General features: G+C 32.5%; 1 protein-coding gene across 2 annotated transcripts in view; it reads right to left on the reverse strand.

Annotated features, from left to right (window-relative positions):
* Window positions 1–25,762, reverse strand: part of SPOCK3 (SPARC (osteonectin), cwcv and kazal like domains proteoglycan 3) — a 693,273-nt gene that overhangs the window by 187,805 nt on the left and 479,706 nt on the right. For both annotated transcript variants that reach the window (XM_051965576.1, XM_051965575.1), the window contains exon 6: window positions 21,399–21,513. In XM_051965576.1, the coding sequence (XP_051821536.1) occupies window positions 21,399–21,513 (115 nt within the window). The remainder of the gene's footprint in view (window positions 1–21,398; window positions 21,514–25,762) is intronic.

Here is a 25,762-nt window from a genome sequence, read left to right on the forward strand (position 1 = left end):
TGTATGTTCGATGAAGGCATTCTTACTTGATAGATAAAGTTGGAAATCATAGTGCAGACAGTTTAGAAGTGACAGAAAGGAAAAGAAATAGAGTCATTAAGGAATTTAGCCAAAAGAGGAAAGAGAAATATTGGACATATATTGGACAAATAAGCCTAGTTGAGATTATATAAAGTCGGTATAATCATCATGATATCAGGATATGTTCAGCTCCATTTAGCAGAATGAGAATGAGTGAAGGAAGACGGTGGCAATCATCCCAGGTTTTGAGTTCCCTAAAAATCATCAGGAAAAAGCACAAGGGGAAAAAAATTTGAGAGTAAACAATGTAACATTCAGATGGTTTACCAAGATAGGAAAAATAATAGAGTATAAATCAGTACAGATATGAAGAAATACTGAATGATACAAGTTGAAGTGGTTACAATGAAGGTGAGGAGCAAGGTAAAGGATTATATGCCAAAGGAAAGATGGAATGATAAAAGATTTTATTAAGATGAAAGAATATCAGTTTTCATTAACATGGAATTGAAACACTTGTAGATAATATCAAAGTCAAGAAGAGTGTGATTACATAGTTGAGGTAAAATGGAGGAATAGTTCATGATAAATGAAAAGAATGAGTAACTATTAAGTTAAGATATTTGAGGGAGAATAAATATTATGTTACAGTCCCCTAATGTAAAGGTCAGATTTGAGGTGGAAAGAATGTGAGCCAGCTGAGCCAGGACTGGCAGTTAGGTGACACAGTGAATAGAGCACCAGCCTTGAAGTCAGGAGGACCTGAATTCAAATCTGACCTTTGACACGTAACACTTCTTAGCTGTATGGCCCTGGGCAAGTCACTTAACCCCAATTGCCCTAGCCAAAAAAAAAAAAAAAAGTCAGAAACTAAAATCATTAGAAAGAAGAGAAAAAAGAGAAAATATCCTGTAGGTCAAAAGATAATAGCCACCTAGTACCTAGACTGGGTGATAAATGCTGATGGTCTCAACCTCAAAAGAAAAATAATTTCTAAGTAATATTGGTGGAGGTAATCTGGAAGTAGCAATGGGAAAGAAGAAGTATTCAGAATCTCTACCCCCAACACACACATCCCATAATAAAATAGTATGAGTAGAACTGTAAGGATTCTTGGAAAGAGTGGCCAGAGATAAAATAAAATCATGAATAAACAATATATGAAAGGACAGAAAAAAGGAGTAAAAACAGGATAAAATAATTTTTGTGAATAATGGTATAGTTATTCCCAAGAGTACAGCAGAAAAGGTAGTTATATCTCAATCTTTCTAACTTCCAAGTATGTTTTGTGCATAGTAGAAGCTAAGCAAATGGAAAATTGTGGAAAATAACTAAATGATGATTGAGAAGAACCGGGTTTTGAACTTACTAAATGTAATTATTTTTTCCATATATAAATAGTCTGAATGGATGTGACTCCATACTTGGGATGGGGTCTTGCCTAGCAACTGTATTAAGATATTTTGGCATAGCTTCAGTGCCAGCAAATCTTGTATTACATGCTTATGTGCAAGATTCAGGGAATGACCAAGATAAGTAAAAGAGTTATATCTGCGATTAAGAGGGTACATTGAGAAAACTGAAAGAAGTGGATTTCTACTGACTAATCTTCTTTTAGTCTTAGAATCTTCCTTTCTGATCTCCTCTGAAATCTGTCAGTGTCTTTTGTTATCATCATTATCATCATCATTGTCATCATCATGATTATCCCCATCATTTATATAACTGTTCCCATGTAACAGGCACCGTGCCAAGCACTTTATAAATATCTTGTTTGATCCCTACAACAATCCTGAAAAGTAGGTATTTTTATTATCCCCATTTTACATTTAAGGAAAGTAAAAGAATTGTAGGTAAAGCGATTTAACCAAAGCTAGTAAATGTCTAAGCTTGGATTTAAATTTAAATTTTCCTGACTCTATGCCCAGTACTCTGTCCACTCTACCACCTAGATCTCTTATCTATTTAACATAAATAGATTCCCTAGAATCTTAGCATAATAGTGGAAGAAAATCAGTAACTAGGGGAAGAAGAATCATTGAAACATCTGTGAATATACTGTATCTTCTTGTAATTATGAGCTATTTTCCCCTTTAAGTGTAGTACAAGACAGAGAATGTATAAAGACAACAGTAGAGGCCAGAGAACTTTGATTCCCTTGAGAAGGTAGCAGGATTGTGATTATTATTAATGAAATACTGAGAGAAAAGAAAATGTTAAATTTAATACTTGCCTCTCCCATTGGAATCTTGGGAAAGAGATGATATTCACTAACATTTAGGTTACCTAGATTTACTTCTGGTTGATATTACTTTTCTTTTTCCTAATTAAACTTTTTTTTGTATTTAGTCTATGGAATTTAGGAAGGAAAAATGATTTGAGAGGATGGAGAATTGTGGATCAGTCAATTATTAACTAGAACTATTATATCAGGAAAATACTTCTGAGAAGACTGCAAGAAGTAGTAGAAATTCTTCTATGCCTGTTACACCTGTCTTTGCTAGTTCTAATAATTAAAATGTGTAGTTGCATAGCCTCTCCTTCATAGTTAAAATTTTATTTCCTTACTATCTAAAGTCAAAAGCAAACTATGAACCACCTACCAATGGACCAATAAATTACGCTGAGAACTCCCTGAGCATTTTCTTGATGTTATTTTATTTTCTCAATATATTAGTACTATTGCTACTAATATATAAATTTGAAAATCTACATTTTAAAGGATAATACAACCTCATTTCTGGCCTGGTAACATTCATTTTTAAAATTATTTGATTTCACCTCTCTGTTCCACAGTAAACTCATATTTGGAGTATCTTATCTTGCAAGATCATTCATTTTTGTTACTTATCAGTACTATCTGCCTCTCTTCTTGGAGTATGGACCTATACACTGGTCCATTTTAGGATACAGGATTGATATCTCCTTGTTCCCATCTGACTGCACTCATTTTTGATGTATTTGGGATTCTCAATTACTTTCTTTTGCATGTTGTCTTCTTCCTTAGATTAAAAGCTCTTTAAGGGCCAGGGTAATTTTTCTTTTTCATTTTTGTATCCCAAATGTTTAGTGTTGTTGATAGCACATAGTAGGTGCTTAATACATATTTTCTTGTTGATTAATGACTTAAGATATGCTAATTCATAACCACTAAGAAAAAAGGGTGGGTTGGCCACAAGATTCTTTCAGTTTTGCAGTTTTTCCCAGTTTGTAAAGAAAGCAAATTGATGAAAGAGCAGCCCTCTAATGGATTTAGGGGCAGTGTGGGGGTGGATGGGGTACAACAATGCTCATGCATAATTACAGAGAATCAAGGTGGATGTGAAGAAAGAGTGAGAAAGAGAAGTTGAGATACTGCAGCTATTTGACAGCAAAATCATAGAAGCTGGTAACCAAGACACACAGAGTTTAGAGAGGTGACCTTCATATAAAAAAGAACTGGAAAAGTGTGTAAATGTAAAGAATTTTGTTGAGTGCTCATTCTAGTACTAGGAATGTGGAGAGAAAACTAGTTAAGAGGAACAGACAGTCCTTTCTCTGATTCTACTTTACTTTCACTTATTGCTATGATTTTTAAAATTTCTTTTTATTAGAAAACTAATTTGCTAGATTTTATATTAATCATATAAATGCCCCTAACTGATACTGTCTTCCTATTTGCCACAAGGAGGTATGGGAGAATATTTAGAGCCAACCTCCCCAGAAAAGGGCCTTTTTCAGTCCTGGGTTACAAGGCAAATCCATAGTACATAGAAAGTTCTATGCCCTAATTGAAGATATTTGTTTGTGCCACTTAATAAGCACAGAATCACTACAGATCTGGTGCTTTTGCATAAATTTACCTTATCATTGGAAGCTAAGGGTATACACTTACTCTGATTATTTTTTGATATATAGCTAAAATGAAAGTGCCCCTATAGATGTTTTTAGCCAAGACATTCCTTTGACAAAAGAGGAAACTGAGGTCTGGAAAGGGGAAATTTGATCAAGATCACAATACTAGTATTTCAGCATGTCACTCAAGAAAGACTGGAAGCTACTATGTGTTAGGTAGTACATGGTACTTTCCAAAGGCAAACTTCAAGACACTTTGGGGACTGATATTAGAGGACATTTTTGAATGTGTGATGAATGTAAGTAGGCTGCTAAAAACTTTTGCTGTAAACTAAACCTATTACATCAATGTCCTTTGTAGACACTTTCCATTATGTAATGTACATCAGCAAACTTTTCCAATAAAAGCTGTAATCTGCAACTCTAATGGTCCAAATTACATCCCACAGCTACTGAGCTTTATGCAAATGGAACAAAAAGGGGTTATTTATAGATTTCTCGTTAAACTTAGGTCAAATCAGAACATTTCCTCTAGATTCTTTTTCCATTATTTGCAAAACTTTCCTAAACGTAGGCAAAATGTTAGGCAGATATTGTATTAGGGGAAAAAAAGGATAAATATATCACTGCAAACACAATTATGCATATTCAAGGGGAAAAAAAGGTCCAGAATTCAGTATAACTAACAGCACATAAGAGATCAGTTCTAATATTAAAAATCATATAATGGTACGTTATTATTATAATAATTTTTGCATCAAATTAAACATTGACAATTTGATGTTTTATGTCCTGTATTAAATATATTGTGCATTATTCACATGAGAATACTGTATCCTCTTCACAAAAGAATAGGTTGATCTTGTTCTGTGTCCCAGACAATGAATCTATGGATTAAGAAATACTTCAGGAACAACAAACTGACTCCTTTTGAAGTGAAAATAGTTATTAAACTTGTATATAGAAGTGATAGGATTTTCAAATTAATAGGAGAAACATATTCAAATGTAGGGACAACTTTGATGAATAGTTTTATAATATGAGTATTACAAATTTAGCCCTGGAAGAAGCTCAGAGATTTTCTAATTCAATAATCTCACACAACAACAACAACAACAACAACAACAACAACAACAACAACAACAACAACAAAACCCTACAATCTAGAAGGGATAAATTATGTGCCCAAGGTAATGTAGTTAATAAATAAAAAGCCCAGGATTAGAATTTTACTCCAAATCCTGTCCTATTTATCTCCCAAGACCATGCTTTTTTGTGATGACTATGTTAGCACCCAGAGTACTTTAAAATCAGCCGGAGTTGGGATAAGGGAAAATCCTTGCTCTTTATTCTTTGCAGAGGTGAAGGGGAATGGCAATATGAAGTGAGAGCAATTGTGACATGAATCAGGCCAGCAGTGCCTCTGGTTTTCACACTCCATCCACCAAATTTTCTATGCAATCTCCTATATAACACATCAAACTTGCACAGAGAGTGGGCAGGGCCATTCTTTCTCCAAGCATATATTAATAGAGTATTGTCCAATTGCTAATTAGCCTTAAGTGCTCTGACCTCAGTGTATCTGCTCAGCTTCAGCCCATTACACTTTTTATTATGGTTACTCCTTTCTCAAATTTTATTAATTTTTCTAAACATTCTTTTAAAAGTCAGAAAAAATTTTTAGAATATTTATGTTAACAGATGTCTGACCATGCTGTTTAGTGAATGAAAAAAAAAATTGATTTGTTCATTCTTTCAAAATACTTAATAAGCACTTCTGTTGGCTTACAAGTTACATAGTTACAAAGAAATATATTTTAAAAAATTAACTTCAGTACATATTGATCAGGTACCTATGTACAAGGCTGTATGGCTGGTGATGAACTCAATACCAGCCTTCAAAAAACTTAAGATACAGTTGTCAAGGTAACCTGCATGCATAATTTGATACTTTGACAGATAGGAGTCAGCGTGGTACAATAGCAAGGGCATTGGATTGGAGTCTGAGAGGCCCTGGTTTGGATGAATGACAGCTACATCACTTAACTATCCATGAAACTCTGGGCACTTCTTTGGGATTCAAGTTTCTCACGTGTAAAATAAAGGGATTGGGCTAACTGCCCTTAAAATTTCTTTCTAGGTTTAAATCTGTGATCCTATGATGTGGAGTTTTTCCCACTATTATGTACTCCTGCTGATTTTAATCTCAACAATCTCTCATGCTGTGCTAATTTTATCTTTTATGGAAGTTTAGTTTTTGCTGTATATCCTTCATTCTGGAAAAGGATCATGTCATCTAGGAGGTGAAGCCATGTAAGGGAACTGGACTTAAGTGAGGAGGACTGTGCAAGGTCACCTGCCTCACTTTCCCTCCAGAGCCATTTGGATCCAGTGGCAAGATATAGATCAAGATGACTGGATATGACCCTTGATATAACTTCTCCAAAGATGATCTATAAAATTTGCTGAAAGTTTTTCTGTGGTTCTTTTGTGATCTCATGGAGGTGGAAGGCTTGGTGTATCATTGAGGGTGGAAAGAGTAGCAAACAGTGGGGAAATTATGTTATAGAATCATAGATTTAGATCAAGAAGAAAACTTTGAGGTCTATTTGAGATCATTTAGTTTTCACATGATATTTCAAAGTTGTGAAGTGCTTTGCATATATTATCTTGTTTGATCCTCATACAATTTGTGACATAGATATTGTCATTATCTTCATTTTATAAATGATGAAACTAATGCTGAGAATAGTTAAAAGTATCTTCTCTAAAGTCACAAGTAGGCTATATTCGAAGTCTACTCTTCCTTAATCCAAATTCCAAATTGAATACTTGACTAACTAAACAATGTATTATATTAGTATATTTAATCCCCTGTCCTTATATTTTAATACTCTTATCACCTTTCAATTACAAAGCCTTCTGCTGTGGAGATACAATCTATTTTTATACTATGCTAATCTAGTAAATAGCATTGATTTGAACAAATTAAATCCTTCTTGAATATGGTCTCTCATGTATCAATCAATCATTGAAACAAGAATTTCTCAGGCATCTGCTACGTGCCAAGAAATTGTGCTAGTCATTGAGAATGAAGAGTCAAAAATGAGTCCCTGCTCTCAATGAATATGTATTTAATTGAAGAGAAATTCCAAAGAAATGAATCTAGATAAATGATGTTTTCCTTTTCAAACATATCCATTATATTGTTTACTTATTTCAATGAAGATTTTTATGCTATTATTTTAATACCACATCTGAAGTATCTTTGCTTTACTTCAAGTGTTCCAAGGCAATAATATAAAATAGCAACAATGATTCACATTTAAATATAACTTTAATATTTAGAAGGTACTTTCACAACAGTAATCTTGTAAAGTAGGTAAGTAAGCATTATTATCTCAATTATATAGATGACAAAGTTAAAGTAAATTGATTTTTTCCAAGGTCACATATAGCTAATAAGAGTCAGAATCAGAATCTAAACCCACATTTCTTAATTCAATGTCCGATGTTGTTTCCAGGAATTCAAAGGAATATAAATTTGAAGTGGCTATAGACCTTACAAATTGTTTTCTTACTACAAATCCCCTCATTTTTGAGATAAGGCAATTGGCATATAATAGAAAATAAGTGATACTACTCAAAGAATTAAATGTCAAGGTTGAGATTTCAACTAAGTTCCTCTAAGTTCGCATTATCGCTCAACTTTTCTGTGTTACTTCCTTGTCCAGCTAGAACAGATATAGAACCTCTCATAAATATATATATATATATATATATATATATATATATATATATATATATATATGTGTGTGTGTGTGTGTGTGTGTGTGTGTGTATGTGTGTGAAAATCAGTCTATGTTTTTTTGGTAATATGCAAACAATTTCTAGTATTATTGTGGAAATATTGATCTGATACTACTCATATATGGAAGTAAGTGTTCCAGAGAGTTTCATACCATATATAAGGCATAGCTCCTTCATGAATGCAAAAGATCAGTTTAGTAGCTTGTGATTTTTTTGTTTAAACAAAGCCTTGCATTTTGATTTCTAAACACATAAAATGTATATTCTTAACCTTCTGCTCCTTGTTGCAAAAAATAAAACTTGTTAAATGTAAACATACCTGTGGGAAGCAAATACACTTTTATTAAATGTCCTAATTTGTAATTGGTTTGGGAGTTGAAATTGAATGAAACAAAATCTCTGGATATGGCATAATTTCCTTCCCTATAATGGATATTTGATGGTGGGTAATAATGTTTTTTAGAACACTTTTTATCCCCACTTTCCAAAATGCTAACATGGTCATATCACTTTAGCCATGGAACACCTTTATGAGTTAGGCAAGATAGATATTTTCCACCCCATTTTATAGATGAGGAAATTTTTATTCTAGGATTAAAAATATTCACAGATCACATAGCCAATGTAAGGAAGACCTGGAGCTGGTAAATGGACTTCTTGCTTATTGATTACAATGTTCAGGAATGAAATAAAAGCTTTGGAGGTTATCATGATATTTCAGAAAATCCTGTGGCAAATCTAATGCCAGATATAAAAAGCCAAACTTCCAAAAAATATCATTTTCTTTGCAGTCAGCATGATCCTCTGGGCAGATTTTAAACATTTATAATATTATGTATATACTTGTTGTGCATCCTCCTATGATGATGATTCATCATGGTATAGTCCCTCTTTCTTAATAACATGCTGGATGTCCATCAGTTGGAGAATGGCTGAATAAATTATGCTATATGAATATTATGGAATATTACTGTTCTATAAGAAATGATCAGCAGGATGATTTCAGTGAGGCCTGGAGAGACTTACATGAACTGATGCTAAGTGAAGTGAGCAGAACCAGGAGATAAACTGTGCATGGCAACAATAAGATTATATGATGATTAATTCTGATGAACAGGGCTCTTTTCAACAATGAGATGATTCAAACCTGTTCCAATGATCTTGTGATGAAGAAAGTGATCTTTACCCAGAGAGAGGACTATGGGAACTGAGGGTGGATTACAACAAAGAATTTTCATCTTTTTGTTGTGGTTTGTTTGAATTTCATTTTCTTTCTTATTTTACTTTTTAAACTGATTTTTCTTATGCACCAAGATAACTATAAGTTGGTATATCTATTCGGGATTTAACATATAATTTTTTTTTTTTTTACCATATTTAACATATATTGGATAACATGCCAAATAGTGGAGAGGGTGGAGGGTAGGGGGAGAAAGTGGAACACAAGGTTTTTCAAGGATCAATGCTGAAAAATTATTTTTACATATGCTTTGAAAATTAAAAAAAAAATTAATCAAATCAAATGAGAAAAAATATATAGTCCACACTTATAGAAAGATACCAAGGATGAAGTAATTTGGATTGTGGTGATAACTGCCCTTTTTTTAAAATACATATAGTATTTCACAAATAAATAAGAGAGAGAGAGAGAGACAGTGTATACATACACACATATTTAATAAAATAGATATTCCTTTTCAGAAAACATAAGCTCAATATAAATGATTGATTCAATGGTAGCACCAAAAAAAAAAAAACCAAAAAACAAAAAACAAAAAACAAAAAAAAAAAAAAACCCAAGAACAAAGTATATTTTTAACAGAGATATAATAGACATTAGAATAATAGTGGGGATGCAGAGTGAGATATGTAAAATAAGGCAGAATAGCCCCATCCCGTGACTATGTTCTTTTTTTTTTTTAATTTTTAAGTTACTGATTATTCAATTTCTTGTTAGTGAATATCATACTTTTGTTATTCGAGATGCCCTTTAATGGGTAATAAATTATTACATATATTTTATGTTACATATATATTACATACATATACATATACATATATCTTCATATATCTATATCTATCTATCTATCTATCTATCTATCTATATATATATATATAGGCATATATCTCTATCTCTATATATATCCTTATTGAAGTTGCTGTACCTCACTTTTGTCCCACTGGATAGAGAGCTTGATTTTGAGTCAGGAAACTATTCCTGGATATTTTATCTCTGACATATACCTGATTTTCTACTCTGTCCAAATCCCTTTATCTCTAAAGACTTCAGGCTACTCCCTAAGGCTATTATAATCACTGAGCAACTCCTTGCCAATCTGCAGTGTAGACTGAATACCATTGTTCTAGGTACATAAAATTATAGGACCAGAACAACAACATAAATGAAATCAAATCACCAAGCTGATGAAAAAAATCTTGTAAAATATTTTAAATATTGCATTTGTGCAACAGACTAAAATCAAATCATTAAAATGAGAAATGATAAAAACAATACATCTGAATGCTACACCAGTAAGTGGGGAAAATAGCACTTCAGTAAATCTTGCAACAGAGTTGAAGATGATTGTCATGTGTCATTGACTTAGTTCAATCTATTTTTCAAAATAGTAAGGATGAATCTAAATGCTAGAGGAAACAGTGCAGAGGAAGAGGACAGAATCAAACATCAAAAGAGAGCGAAAGAAACCACAGCAAATGAGATGCATTTCTAGCCAGTTTCTGAGAATGTCTGCTACCTGATATATTTGAAGGAAATTTGGCCCCAGGACATACAGATGAGTAAAACTTCCCATTAATAGAGGCAAATTCAGCTGAGAGATTTGACAGATTTCCAGTACAGAACCTGATTTGACTTAGCATGGCTTCTTTTGAAATTTTTCACTGCCATTTTCTCTATCCCTGCCCACTCTGCCTTTCTGAAGATTGCTATGCAAATAGATAGGATAGGGAATGGGGCTGGAGCTGTGATTTCATTTATAGCAAACTCCCATGGAGCAACTTCTTCTAACACTGCAGGGGATTAGATATTTGCAACTTAGACTCTTATGGTTTCCTAGACCACTAAGAAGTTAAGTGATCTGACTCATTCTTTCACTGTGTGTGTGTGTGTGTGTGTGTGTGTGTGTGTGTCTTTTTCTCACTCTCTGTCTCTCTCTCTCTGTATATGTATGTGCATGTGTATCTCAGAAACAGTGCATGAATTTTTCTAAAGTAGTTCCAAGGTCAATTTTCTATACTATGGAATGCTGCCTGTTATGTAAATTGTTACATCTTTTTAAAAAATCTGAAAACACCTCTCTTTAAACATCAGTTTCTGAACTCCTATACAAATTGTGGTAATTATTTCACTAAATAAGCTATTAAAATGGTTTTCTATTCTATAAAGAATAAAAGTATAACACTGGATAAGTTTCAGAAATTGCCTATTCTACTTCCCAATTATAACAATGAGGAAATGTGCATAGATTGTTGCTATGCCTAAAATAGCTAGGAGGCCACATATACACAAATGCATTTTTTTCTATCTCATTCTTATCTGAAATGGTTTTGGAAACAAATATTCTACCACATGACAATTTTATGAATGTCAAGTTTAACCACTGAGCTTTATATATGATTTAAATAAAAGTAAATAATTTAATGTCAAATATAAATTATAATATTCATGCTTATCTTAGAACTAATAATAAAAGTAACTCCTAGTTTTAAACACATTGTTAACTAAAAATGACTTCCATGTGTCTGTCCAGAATGAATGAAAAAAGACTAGTGACATTGACATTAATGAGGAAATTATTAAGTAGGTCTGACTTAAGGAGAAAGATTAAGGTTTTTGATATGGGGTAGTCTGTATTCTGGATAAAGACAAAATAAAGCAGAGATATCCTCAAGATAAAAAGAAAGTAGTATCTGAGGACAATGGAAAGATGCCATTTTAGAAGTCAATAGAATAAATGTAATGGCTAGATTTTTAAAAAATAAAAAGAGACTAACTGAAAGAGATGCTGTAGGTGAGGGAAATCAACAAATATCTGAGAACCCATCTATGAGATTTAGCAATACTTAGAGGCAAGAGGAAGAGAAAAACACTTAGCAGAAAAAGTGTTGCTCTAATTGACTATGGGAGTAAGTTACTAAATGCAAGCAGGCATAATGTTATTATTCATTATTATAGCATTACTTTAACTTTTTGTTTGTATCAGTATACTGAGTTCTCTTGGTGTCCTATGGTTTCAATTGATCTGGAGTTTTAGACATATTTTCTATGGCTTAAAGCCTACCATTGGCAAAAAAGGGAATATTGAGAAAACCAAATAATTCACATCCTACTTTATAACTGGAACTACCCAATATGTTGTAAAGTTGTCCAATATACATTTCTTTTTCTCTGAACTTAGTGTGGAAATTCAGCTCTTCCCTACCCCTCCTGGGGGCCAGTATCTTTGAATCAGGCATCCCTTAGGGTCTCTTGTTAGCTTTCTGTCAATTAATATTTATCCTTATTAAGTGCTTCTTTGACTTAGCATCCAGATACTCTCTCTGTGAACATCAGTGTACTGAAAGTTGCCTTGACCAACTGAGAAGAAGGTGGAGTGTAATATCTTTCTCTAAATTGTAATATTCTCTGGGAGTAGGTTCCTTAGGGGACTTCTAGAGGCAGCCTTAATTTCATTTCAGTGTAATCACCCCAAATGCAGCCAGGGATTAAGGTCCAAATCGTTTATTGTCTCCTTCAAATCTTATCTCCTTCACTTGGGGTTAGGCTAGTTTTAATTAGAGGCCTTCTATAATCTTGGTTCTGAGGGCTTAAACTTCCTTTTCTGTGTTATGAATCTTCTTGACTGAATCCTGGCTGAGGCTCAGAGTTTTTAGTGGACTTCTGTTCTAGTGGGCTTGTCTTTTAGTGGGCTTAAGACCTCTCCTTATATATCCTATACTGAGTATGCACCAATCATTATATCACTAGGAAACCATTATTTATTGTAGGATTAAATTAATGCTAAACTAAATTTAACCACTGTCTCCTCAATTCCACTTACTTAGCTCTTTGTAAGAATTCTAACAAAAAAGACAAAGCATAGAAGTACTGTGAAAAAAATAAAAAAGATTAAATATCAAGAAATGTCATGGAACCTAAAGAAAGAGAAAAAATTATTCACCATTGAAAGGACAAGTGCTACACATGAAAAGGGGAAATATCCATTGGTAATAAAGTATTTTGGCACCTTCAAGCTAATTACTTAAGTAATACTAGACTAAAAGAGACTAAAAAAATAATGTTGAGAAAATATAGCAATTAAAGATTTGTTCATGAAATCTGATAACAATCAGTAAGTTATTCATCTAACATTTATTAAGTGTTAACAGTCAGTCACTGTGCTAAACACTGCTGGTAAAAATAGTTAAAAAAATAACCCAATCTGTCAAGGACCTCATGGTCTTGTGGGTAGGCTGAGGGGGGTAGCATGCAAATAAGATATAAACAGGGTAGATTTTAGACAACCCTACAAGGAAGTTATTAAGATTAAGGATGACTGGGAAAGGCTTCTTTGAGAAGATGGGACATTAGCTAAGGAAAGTTGTCAGCAAAAGTAGGAGACGAAAAGGCAGATAATTACAAGGAGGGCATCAATCACTGAAAATATGTGGAGTAAAGAACAACACCAAGTAAGCTAGTGTCTATAGATCACAGGGTATGTGGAGGGGAATACGATATAAAAAGATTAGAAAGGTTTTAGGAGAGAAACTGAATATTGAAATTTAGCCAGGAGAAAGAAAAATACTGAAATGAATTTTGGAAATTACACATTTTCCCCCCTTTTTAGTTATCCTAACTCTTTCTGTGTGTCTTTCTCTCTGTTTCTGTGTCTCTCTCTCCCTGTGACTGTTTCTGCATCTCTGTGTCTCTCACTTGTATTTCTCTTTCTTTCTCTCTCTCTCTCTCTCTCTCTCTCTCTCTCTCTCTCTCTCTCTCACACACACACACACACACACCACACACACACACACACACACACACAAATCTTTTTAGCACCAATGTTCTTCTACTAATGCTCTTTGATTGTGAATCAATTTTCCAATTGATACTAAAGCAATTTTCTAATGACAAGATATGGATGTCAATACAAAAATACTTGATAAGAAATGGAAATTGGTTGGCCAAATAATAAGAGTGGTGAAATCAGTACGACCCACATTATAGGAAGATTTTTATAAAGTTGAATAGATGCTCTGTCAACAATCTTGGGAAATGTAAAGGACTGCTTGCCATCTGGGGGAGGGGATGGAGAGAGGGAGGGGAAAAATTGGAACAGAAGTGAGTGCAAGGGATAATGCTGTAAAAAAATTACCCTGGCATGGTAATTAGTTATTAAAGTTATTAGAAAGTTATTAAAAAAACAATCTTGGGGAAACATAAATAAGAATTACATAAATTGAAGAAGTGAAGATGAGTGATAATCTACATGGATCCCACTCAATAGTTAGCTGTTCCTTAAACACATTATGACTGTTTAATAATCTCTTTTTTCTTTCCTATCTAAATTTCACCTTTCATTCTAAGTCCATCTTGACTTCGAGATTCTTCAAAAATTGTATTAATCATGATTGTCTCCACTGGATCATCCTTTCCTTGAGACCTAATGCAACTTATTGTCTTTTTCACAATTTTTTCCACATTTGGTTATATTCATTTAATCTTTTTCCCCAAAATTTCTTATATGTGTTGTTTTGTGATATTTTCATATGTCTGTCTTTTCTATAAGACTTTAATTCTGAAATGATTAAATGTGATTTTTTTTTAATTCTGTCACAAAGTCTGTTAAGTAGCACAGTGTTATCAATAGAGAGCTTGGTTTATAATCAGTTAAGACTCATTAAATTCCCATTTCTGATACTGCCTTGATGAACAAAGGCAACTAACTTAATCTCGGAAGTGACCCCACAAAACGAAGAGGGATCACGATTGTCACCATGCATTTATAAATAACTTTAAGGTTTGAACATTATTTTATAAATATTAACTTCTGCTACCTCAGTCTCCTTTTTTATAAAATGAGGATAATCTATCTTATAGGATTATTGTGAAGAAGAATTAAGTGACTTGTTACCCAGGATCATAAAGCTAGTAAATGTTTGAAGGTAGATTTGGATTCAGATCTCTGCCTGCAGATAGTTCTTACACCTCTCAAAGCTATCATTCTAAACACTATATGACATATATTACAAAAATTGATTTCTGAAATGATGTCATCCAGAAAAGAATAAATTGTGCTCTATTCAGTCTATTTAAGAGGGCAGAGAGACCTGTAATACCTTTTTGAATTTTTCATTTAAAATGGTGAACTGCAAAATTCTTTTTCTTGTGTTATTTAAAACAGTAACTTAAAATGGAGTATCACAATCTTTGACAATGATGGATAGATATATTTGTCATTACCATAACAAAAACCTAGGCAAAACTTCTAGAGAAGTGAAAGTTATAATTGTTGTTTGTCCTTTCTTCCCTTTTAGTGATGTACCTTCCTTTTCAGAGGTTATCCAAGTTTTCAGGACTACTAAATTGAATGAAACCATCAATGCCAATGTTCTTTAAAACTCAAACTTTCCATCCTTTTAAAGCACTCAGCATAAAGACATTGATTCCAAAATCCCATGGTAGAAAAGGGAGTGATGATTAAGAGCTCAGGGACCACATGCTGTCAGAAACAAATTCAGCAATTAATGTGTTTTCTTTCTTCTAGCAAAACTGTGCCATAAGCAAAGCAGAAGAGCATTTGACATATCTGGAGAAGATATTATTCAGGTGTGAATAGTTGCATAGAAGAGGGAGCCAAAAACAAGGTGCTTATTGATAGAATAGCCAGCCCAAGTTTTTAATGCTTTGAAAAAAACATGCTTTATGTAATGTAAACTCATTCAGTGAGAGCTGATCAAGGAGAAGCTATTCTTTTGTTATGTTTCCATTCATGGAAGTATACATATTTATACATGATTGTACATTTCCATTTATGGAAGTATACAGATTTATACATGATTTTAAATTCATTCAGCCTTATATATTTGTGCCATCTACAAGTTACATAAATTGAAATAACTAAATTGTTTCATGATAGGTAAATATATATATTTAATAAGTAAAAAAATAGATATGCATAAAAATAGAGCTCTTTTTCCATTTGGCCAATTCTTTGCAAGGCATTCTTCTCCTCATTAGCTTTTTTCTTCTTGTACCAGTTGCTTCAGTTTGTTTTTTAAGATGTTATTTTAGGGAGGAAGGAATGGGCATGTGTGTGTGTGTGTGTGTGTGTGTGTGTGTGTGTGTGTGTGGGTGTGGGTGTGTGTTTACTAAGATAGTGACTTTTTTCTTGATTTTCTTGTGCTCACTCTCATTTATCTTTTCAAGTTTTCTTCAACCTGTCTTATTTGATTTTCACAATCCTTTTTGAGCTCTTCCATGGGTTGGGGCCAATTCATGTTTTTATCAGAGACTCTAAATATAGGAACTTTGACTGTTATTTTTTTTTTTGAGGGTGTATTTTGATCTTTCTTATCATCATAGAAGTTTTCTATGGTCAGATTTTTTTCTGCTACTTACTCATTTCCCCAGTTTATTTCTTGACCTTTAACTGTTAAAGTGGGACTCTACATCCAGGATAAACTGTATAATGTCTTAAACTTCAAAAATTTTGTAAAAAGTTGTGTTCAGTGATGTATTAGGGAGTCTATAAATTTTCAGTTCTTCTAAGATGCTTTGAATTAAGGAGAAGTGGGTTTGCTGTTCTTCTGGCCTGTGAGTCACCAGTGTCCTAGAACTGTGTGGAGGGTCTTCTTTGCCCTGGGACTGTCATTCAAGATTGTGACCCAGATCCAGTTCTGGGCAAAGAGTCCTGTACCTGGTACTTTGCCTCCTTACTGTCAGTGAGTAGAGAGTTATAAATGAAGCCCAATTCAGTCTCTCCCAAAATCACTCCCAAGAAAACTTGAAAAGATAAATGAGTGGGCACAAGAAAATCAAGAAAAAAGTCACTATCTTAGTAAACACACACACACACACACACACACACACACACACACACATACACACACACACACACACACACACACTCCTGTTGGGTCAGTGCTGGTACAGCTTATATGGTATTGGGCTTCACTCTCACTGAGGTACAACAATCCTTTTTTGCCAAACTTCTAAGTTATCTTTGTCAGGTAAATTATTTTACCCATCCTTTTACCCTTATAGGGTGGGACCTACAATCCTATAAAATGTTTTATAGCAATATTTAAAGGCATTTGGAGGGATTTGGGAGAGAGTTCAAGCACACCACTGCTTTTTTCCCACTATCTGGGCCCCACCTCTCAGTCTTTGGTTCCAAATAAACATTTGGACTGACAAATTAACATTTTTTTTTCTCTCTGAGTTCTTTGAGATTAAAAAAAGTACAGAACAACTGTTTTCATTCCCATAACTGAAAGATTTAAATAAGCTATAGTAAAGATAAAAATAACTGATCGATAAGTTTAACTTTTTTATCTCATCTATGAAGTCTGTAAGAAGCTTGTAGTTTCTCTTCCTTTTCTAAACTTGCATAACATGTTGCATATTTTTTCTATGAGATATTATAGTCTGTGTATATATATATATAATATGTATAATATATATGTGTGTGTGTATATATATATATGTATATATATATGTATATATATATACCTTTATACACCTTTAACTTATCTTTCCCATTGGACTGCAACCCCCTTGTTTGTCAGGGGTTTTATCTTATTTGTGCATATATCTCCTTTAATAATTTGCACAGATTTTTGCACATAGTAGGTCTTTATTAGGTATTTTCTTCATTGAATTGGAGATAAAGAATAGACAATATTACTCTAGATTATGAAGTTTGCAAGTGATGTGAAAGCTTTGAGTAAAAAAAAAATGAGAACTTGTCTTCCTAGTATCAGAAGATCACTTCATGAGCCAAACAATACTTTCTAGTTTGTACCTGGAATCACAATGAAAAACTGTCCTCATAATTGTATAAATCCTAAAAGAAATGACTCTTTACAAGTTAGTTCATTGCTATTTGAAATTTGACATAATGACAGAAATTTAATTTATTATAAATCACTACCCAACACATCACAAGAATTATTATTTTAATGTCAGTATTGTATGAAACTAGCATCAAGTGATTGCCCAGGGCAATAACATTTTGATATTCTTTCCCTAGCAAAATTTGCATGTAGAAGGCTATATTAATATGACAACCTACTTTTGTATCACTTTGGCTTATTTTTAAAAGGCTTGTCATTCATTTCACGGAGAAAACTTACATCACACTTAAGGAACTGATAAAAGAATTTAAACAAAACTGCAATTCAGAGCAAAACGACAATATCTGGAGAACTGGACTTAATGAAAATTGTATGGGGGAGGGTGTGTGTGTATGTGAAAAAGATAAAGACAGAGATAGGAGAGAGAAAAAAGAGAAGAGAGAGAAAGGAGAGAGAAGAGGGAGAGGTGCTTTTTAATGATCATATATAATAGGCAAAGTGGCTATTTATTTTATATCTCATACTGATTTGGATAACATTTCATCTCACATAAAACAACCAGTGAATCATTTAAGACCATCACTTCCTCTCCCACACATTAGGAAAAAATGTAGACAATAAAATTTTAAGGGATCATTTCCATAGGCCCCATATAGAAAATTAATCATTGTTCCTCCTCCCTCCTTTTTTTCATCCTTCATATTCTGGTCTGTTTCTTAAATGACATTTAATTATTATAAACCTGATAAGGCACTATATGACAGGCACTGTTTTTCATACTGGGGATAAAAATTTAAAAAAAATGATATTAGGAAATTTCATCAAAGTGAAATTAACAAAAATCTCTTTTCTTCAAAAAAACAGAAAGGAACATTTATAAATCATTTTTTTTCTTTGAGGTAAGGCCCATAACTCTCAAATTCAGTGAATTGTAGGAATTCTCATCTCACCTCACCATGTGGTATATTGACTTGCCGGGAGCATAGTCACATAAATTTACTTTATCCTCTTTAGAATGTATTGAAGGAAAAAAAATAATTACAATGCACCAAGTACTGTGCTTTCTTACTTCTTTTCCTTTTTATTCTTTAAGCATAATATTTCTCCAAGGAATAGTCTTCTTTCCCCCCTTTTATACTCATTCTCTCAAATAATCATGTTATGAAATCTATATTTCCATGTTCAGATTTTATCACTTTTTTCCTATTTCCTACTAAGTAGCATTGCCAATTTCATATCTTATTACAACATCAAAGATAACCTGTTGAAAAAAATTAAATTCATCTTCCTACCTGCTACATAGCCCTTCCAAACTTTACCATCATCATTAATGATTACTTTCATCATTCCTTTCCCTCAGGCTTCTAAATTTGAAATCATATGGGAAATAACATATAAAATCATACTAGAAATTACTGAACTTTGAATTAGGAGACCTGGATTCTCAATCTAGCTGTCATAAACTAGTTATATCTTGGTGAGCAAACATTTAACCTTCCTATTAAGCCATTTATTTCCTTATCTGTAAAATGAAATGAATTGATTCCTTTCTGTCTAAAATCAGAATTAAACATTCTTATAGCTCTAAGCAGTGCAATCTCCTAATGGGGAAATGTTGGTTTGTCTATTTGCATATGGATAGCTTTTACATGTGGGATGCCTCATACCCTTTACTTATGCCAGTACTCGGTATACTCAGTACTTAGTATTCAGTGCAGTACTGAGTGGTAGGAAGTAGAGTCAAGAAGATCAAGTTCAACTCCTGTCTCAAATGTTTATTAACTATGTGACCTTATTAGTTATAACCTGTTTACTTAAGTTTCCTCATCTGAAAAATGAACTAGAGAAGGAAATGACAAAGCACTCCAGTATCTTTGCCAAGAAAACTCCAAAATAGGTTCATTCAGTTAGACATGTTTAAAAAAATAATAAATAAAAACTTAATTACTTTGTAAATTGCAGCTATTATAAGGGAACTTCTATGGAATTTCCATAGAAATTGCTTCTTCCCTTGAAAAGAGAAGCATTTTGAGCACAAAATAAATTCCCAGTTTTTCATTAGCAACCTAGTCTTATAAATAACACTTTGGAACTCAAGCATAGGACAATTTCAGCTTTACTAGTTTCTTCCCCAGTTTTCTGAAATTCCTTTCTTCCCTCCTTCATTTCTTCCTTCCTCCCTCACTTCTTTTCATATCTACTTCTAATGTCAATGACAGCTGAAATATTTGAAATGATACTCAATCCTTTTTTACATGTCTCTCGGCTTTTAGCACACTATAAAAAACAGTACTCAAAATTCCCCTGTATTGCTTTTCCATAGCAGCAGCAAAATCCTATGCTAGCTTTTTCCTGACAATATGTTATCTTAGTTTAAATTCTCTGAGTCTCTCTTTCAATAACTGAACAAAAATTATATTTATCTGTGATGATATATCTTTAACAAAAGTTTGTTTCTTAGCATATTAACAAAAATAGATTGATAAAAATGTAAAGTATGAAAACAATTTTTGTTTATCCATACTCGGTCTTTTCAAAAATGTTATTTTATCTTCACCATGTACTGAGTTTTTTTTGAAGACAGAAAGAGCTTATGATTACCTTATTCTGCATCAAATCATGTGCTACTATTTTAATGTACATTTTAGAATTGGAACCTTAATGAACTGTTACAATGTAGTAGACATTTAACAAATATGATTGCTGGCAAGACCAAATTAAATCTTTTTAATTCTTGCAAAAATTATAAGAATTAGAAATAACCTCAAAAAGGCAGTATGTCATAATTTGTATAAAAGGGGGAAATATTTTATCTAGAAAAGATAGTGACAAAGAATTATTATACAGAATAATTCTCGATATGAATTTAATTATATATCATTGTATACAGATCATAAAGTTCAATACTTTTATTAGAAGAAAAAGTTTCCAAAGGCAGAACATAGAAGATGAATTTAAGGATGAATAACAATTTGAAAAGTCAAACACAGAAGAAATAATATCACACAAAAAAATGAATGCTGTATACACAACCACAGAAAACTGACATCTGGTTTTTCACTATTATTGGAGAGGACCCTGGTTTCTGAAAAGTTATTTATCAGAGAATAGACTCTATCAACCTAGAAAAACTTTAAGTATAATTCCAATGACAGATTATGTCTTCTATTGAAAGACCAACTCTTGTAACAGAAGATAGTTGAATACCAAAAGATAGGATACTAGAAGTGTTTTTAAACAAAGAGTGAGGAAGAAAAAAACATATATATATATATATATATATATATATATATCCATTTAACTGATTACAAATCTATAATATTATTGACAGAAATTATCAATATGAGAAAATAAAACAAAAGTCAGATTTAATAGAATTAGAGAATGCTAAAATTAGGCAATATGTGTGTATATACAAATATGTTTGTATATATGCATATGTATATGTGCATACATATAAATATATAAACACGTGTATATACATATATGTGTGTATATTCACATGAATATATTATCTGAAATTACTCAAAATTTATTGTGAAATAATGCATTTCACTAGAATCAGTTTGGAAGAATACATCACCATCTGTGATGAATAGATTATATTTTTCATCTATCATTTTGTTAAAGAAAAAACACAATAAATCTTCATTACTTACCTCTCTTATCATTTCTGACTACAGTTGTGGATTTATCTGAAGGGCAAGGGCACCGTCTTTCACACTTGACTGAGATCTGTTTTCCTAAGACACACGCTTGATACTCTAGCTTGCACTGTAATAAAAGAGAAAATGATGCCTTATGATGCAAACAGATTCAAGTCATGAAATTTAAGTAAAGATGCTTTGGATCTTTATTTAACATCATGTTAGGCAAACACACAATCTGAAAATTTGTATATATCTCTAATATCTCTAAATAGAAAGCATAAATATTACTTTAAAATATTCTACTGATGCCTTAACTGCCAGCAGGAACTGTAGCTTACCAATTGTCTGAAAAGAGCTAGATGCATCTATGAGGAAGTCATATAAACTTCTGTAATTGTTCTTAAATTGACTGCTCTTAAATAGCCAAACAATATTTTTTCTTAAATTAAGTTTAATTATTCTTACTAGTACACTGACTCGATGCAGCCTTGAGATTAGAAAGATAAAGATAAGGATGGACAATACATTTGTGCAGTTTTGTCACAAGTAGACACATTATAATTTGTATTATATTTATTTGTGTACATATATTACCTGCTTTACAACATTTAATGATTTGGATGAATTCTTATTCTTCTTGATGGTCGTGGTGATGTTGCACAAAAATTACTCATGATAATAAATTTATAATGAGACCATGTACCCCTTCCCACTTCTAACTGGAGTGCTTGTATATGTGCTGTTTTTTTCTCTAATTGGAATAAAATCTTCTTCAGAGCAAGGATGGTTTTGTGTCCTTGTTTTCATATCCCAAGTTCATAACAATGTACCTGTCACATAGTAAATGCTTAATTATTTTTCTCATCAAATATTCAAATTTAAAGTGACATTCATCTTGTCTAGTTTCCTCATTTTATGGAAGGGGAAATAGAGACCTAGAGAGATCACGGAACTTGTTCACTGTGATGATAACAAGCTGTTCAGAGGCATCTATAATAAGAAGCTAAGCCTCAATACCCAGTTCAGTGATCTTTCCACTTTACTGGGCCTAATGTCTTACACATAGTAGATACTTACAAGTACTGCATAAAAGAATGGATGAATAATTATTTAAGTAATCTATGAAATTATATATTACCAATCTTTCCTCACATAGCCTAATATGAACCTGGGCCTCTAAACACATAGGTGCAAATGTGAGTGTACAAAAACAGAATCACATACTGGACCACTTCATACCATTCATACTATAAATATGCATAAATTTCAAAGTTCAAAGATTTTAATAAAATTTTAACAAGTAATTTAAAAATCAAAGGTTTTAAGAATTCATATAATTCGTAAGGGAGTACTAATCCAAAAAGAATTGAAATGTGATATAGAGGAAAGAATGGCCTATTTGGAATCAGAAACACTTGCTTCTGAGTTCATATTTTATTTGTTATTTGGGCAAATTATTTTGCTTGTCTGAACATCAAGCTACTTATGTTTAAAACAAGAGAATGCTGTTATTTGAAAGAGCCTTTGGCTAATTGTTTTAAAATTCTGTCTATAGACTTCTTCAAGAAACTCTCAAAAGAGCCAGATAATATTAAAGTATTTTTTATATAACTATTGGCATAGTTAGTTAAGTGCCTATTGAAAAAGGCAATATGCTTTCAAGAGTGATGGCATCAGAAGAAACCTAGGTCAGCTCTTGCCTCTAACATGTAATGATCTGTATAATCCATAGTAAATTACTTAACCTTTCTAATACTCAATTTTTCCAATTCTCAATGGAGATTGGCATACTTGTAACTGTACCTCATACGGTTGCTAGGAAGATCAAATAAGATAATGTATGTAAAGTGCTTTGTAACTCTTAAAGTGCTATATAAATGTGATTTAACAGTATAAGCAGTGGGCTAGTTTGAGTAATACAGAAGTTCTTTGTTATTTATCACAGAAGACCATTAAGATCCTTCAAAAGGTAATCATATTTGTTGTTGTTGTTGTTGTTGTTCTTAGACTGATTCTCAGTCTGGTGAAAATATTTCCAAAGGGAAAATAGCCAGCACAAAAGTAACAAAGGGTCGAATATTTGGGCAATAAAATTTATAAGCATATTGGCATCTCTTTCCCATAAACATTTCCCATAAACAATCATAAACATTTAAATTGTTTTCCCACATTCTTTATTGCCAAAAAAGTTATCCAAACAAAAATACTTTAAGATTTTAAAAAATATGTTTATTTTGTATAATATCTTCAGTACTAATAACCTAAAGTCCTTCCAAATTGAAGCTTCTTATCCAACATCAAAGTGCTTTGTATTGTTGAGGTGTTCACTGGGAATGGTAATGCTTGTTACTTATCTCTCCTTCCCAAACCATTTGGCACTTTGGGAAGATGTCTGATCAGGGTATAAGGATATAATAATTTGTAGCTGCAGGATTTTGTTGCCAGATCAGATTGATTGGCTCACTAATTAAATATTTTTGGCCTTATTAGCAGAATGCTCTGCGTAACCAAATGAACCTCCTTCTTTAGTCTATACACTTAATAGATAAGGAATAATCTCAATTGTGGAAAATTCTCAATTATACAAATTCAAATAACTAAATTCTTAGACACCCAACTATTTTTTTTTCTTAAACACCATCCCATAGATCAGTGAATCTCTTCTTTCTGCTTATATTTGTGGGGAAATTTGTTATCAGAAATGAGGTTATGGAATTTTTCACAGCAATATAATTTAAGATGGGTTTCAGAGGATGGATAAGAACTCTGGTAGGAAGAAAAGTCAATCCAAGACAAAGGGAATGTAACAAGAAGAGGGGAACATTGTACACAGATACAAAATGGTGCTGTATGAAAAGCAGTAGGTTCAAGTCAGAGGATGTGAGTTCAAATTCTATATATGGTCTTCATTTTGTCCTCGTTGGCAAGTATCAATCTCCTTGAGCCTATCATTCCTAATTTGTAAAAATGAAGGAACTGGCCTGTATTTCTCCTGAGGTCTCTTCAAACTCTGGAGCTGTGGTGAAATGATCCTAAGCTCATAGCATGTTCAAAAGATCAACAAGATTCTATTTTGGATTAAAAAAACATTCTTGGAAGGGAATAATATAACATAAATCTGGAAAGATAAAGACAGTGTCAGTTTGTAGAAGGTTTTAGTATTTTGATTTCATTCAAGAAACACAGAACAGTTGAAGATTATTTGGCAGAGGAGTAAAAATAATTAACTCCACACATGAAAAGAAAGGTATTCTTAAAAAAAAAACCAAAAAAACAAAACAAAACTTAAAAATACTAGTTTGGAAGGAATTTTGAGTGAAGGCAAAGAGACCTTGGATTATTGACAGACAAGTAGAAATGAGGTCCTGTACTGTGATGCTGGCAGTGGTTACAATAAGAGAAATAAGTGGCTGATATGACATGTCATAGAAGAAGTGACGGTAGTTGGATACAAGATAGAAGTTGGAGAAAAAAGGAAATCAAAGATCCCAGAGGGATTTAAAACATATGGAAAAGAGTGAATGAGAGACAATGGGAGACAATAGAATGAGCAAAAGCAAGACTGGTAGATTTAAAGTTAGAAGACCTGATGGTAAATCCTATGCTTGTTGCTCATTACATGGGTGACTTTGGAAAGTATTTGCAATTCTTTAATTATCAATTTGCTCATCAAGCAAAGGAAGTAGTTGATGACAATGACACTTGGCCTACCTTTCGAGAGCAAAGAAAGTATAAAATGATTTGTGTTTATCCAAACATTTATAGCAGCTCTTCTTGTAGTGGTAAAGAACTGGAAAATCAAGGGAATAATAATCAAATGGGCATGGCTAAACAAATTGTTGCTTTTGAATAGTATTTGTTGATAAATTAGATGACCCAATGTAATAAAAATTATGATATTAAACTAATTTACTTATTCAAAGCTGGATCACTACAATTACCAGAGAAATATTTTATGTCAGCTAAAAAAAATCATATTCATATTATCAAACAAAAAGATCAAGAATCTCAAGGAAAATTATGAAAGCAAGTGGATAGAAAGGTGATCTATCAGTACAAGATTACAAAGTAGTAATCACTAAAACATTTTGGTATTGATTTTTTTTTAAAGTCAAGTAGTGAAAAAGATTAAGTTGACAACATACAAAAATAGTAGTACATTATTTAATTGATAAATCCAAAAACCTTGGTTATTTGGCAAAGAACTCACAATCTGAACAAAATCACTAAGAAAATTCAATAGAAGTCTGGTAAAAATTAGGGTCAGACCAACAATTCATTCCATATACCAAGATAAATATCAAAAGAATAAACAAAGCAGATACAAGACATCACATAACAAAGAAATTAGAGGAGTAAAGGAGAAATTATTT

Source organism: Antechinus flavipes, chromosome 6 (genome assembly GCF_016432865.1).
Source record: "Antechinus flavipes isolate AdamAnt ecotype Samford, QLD, Australia chromosome 6, AdamAnt_v2, whole genome shotgun sequence".
NCBI classification, from domain to species: Eukaryota; Metazoa; Chordata; class Mammalia; order Dasyuromorphia; family Dasyuridae; genus Antechinus; species Antechinus flavipes.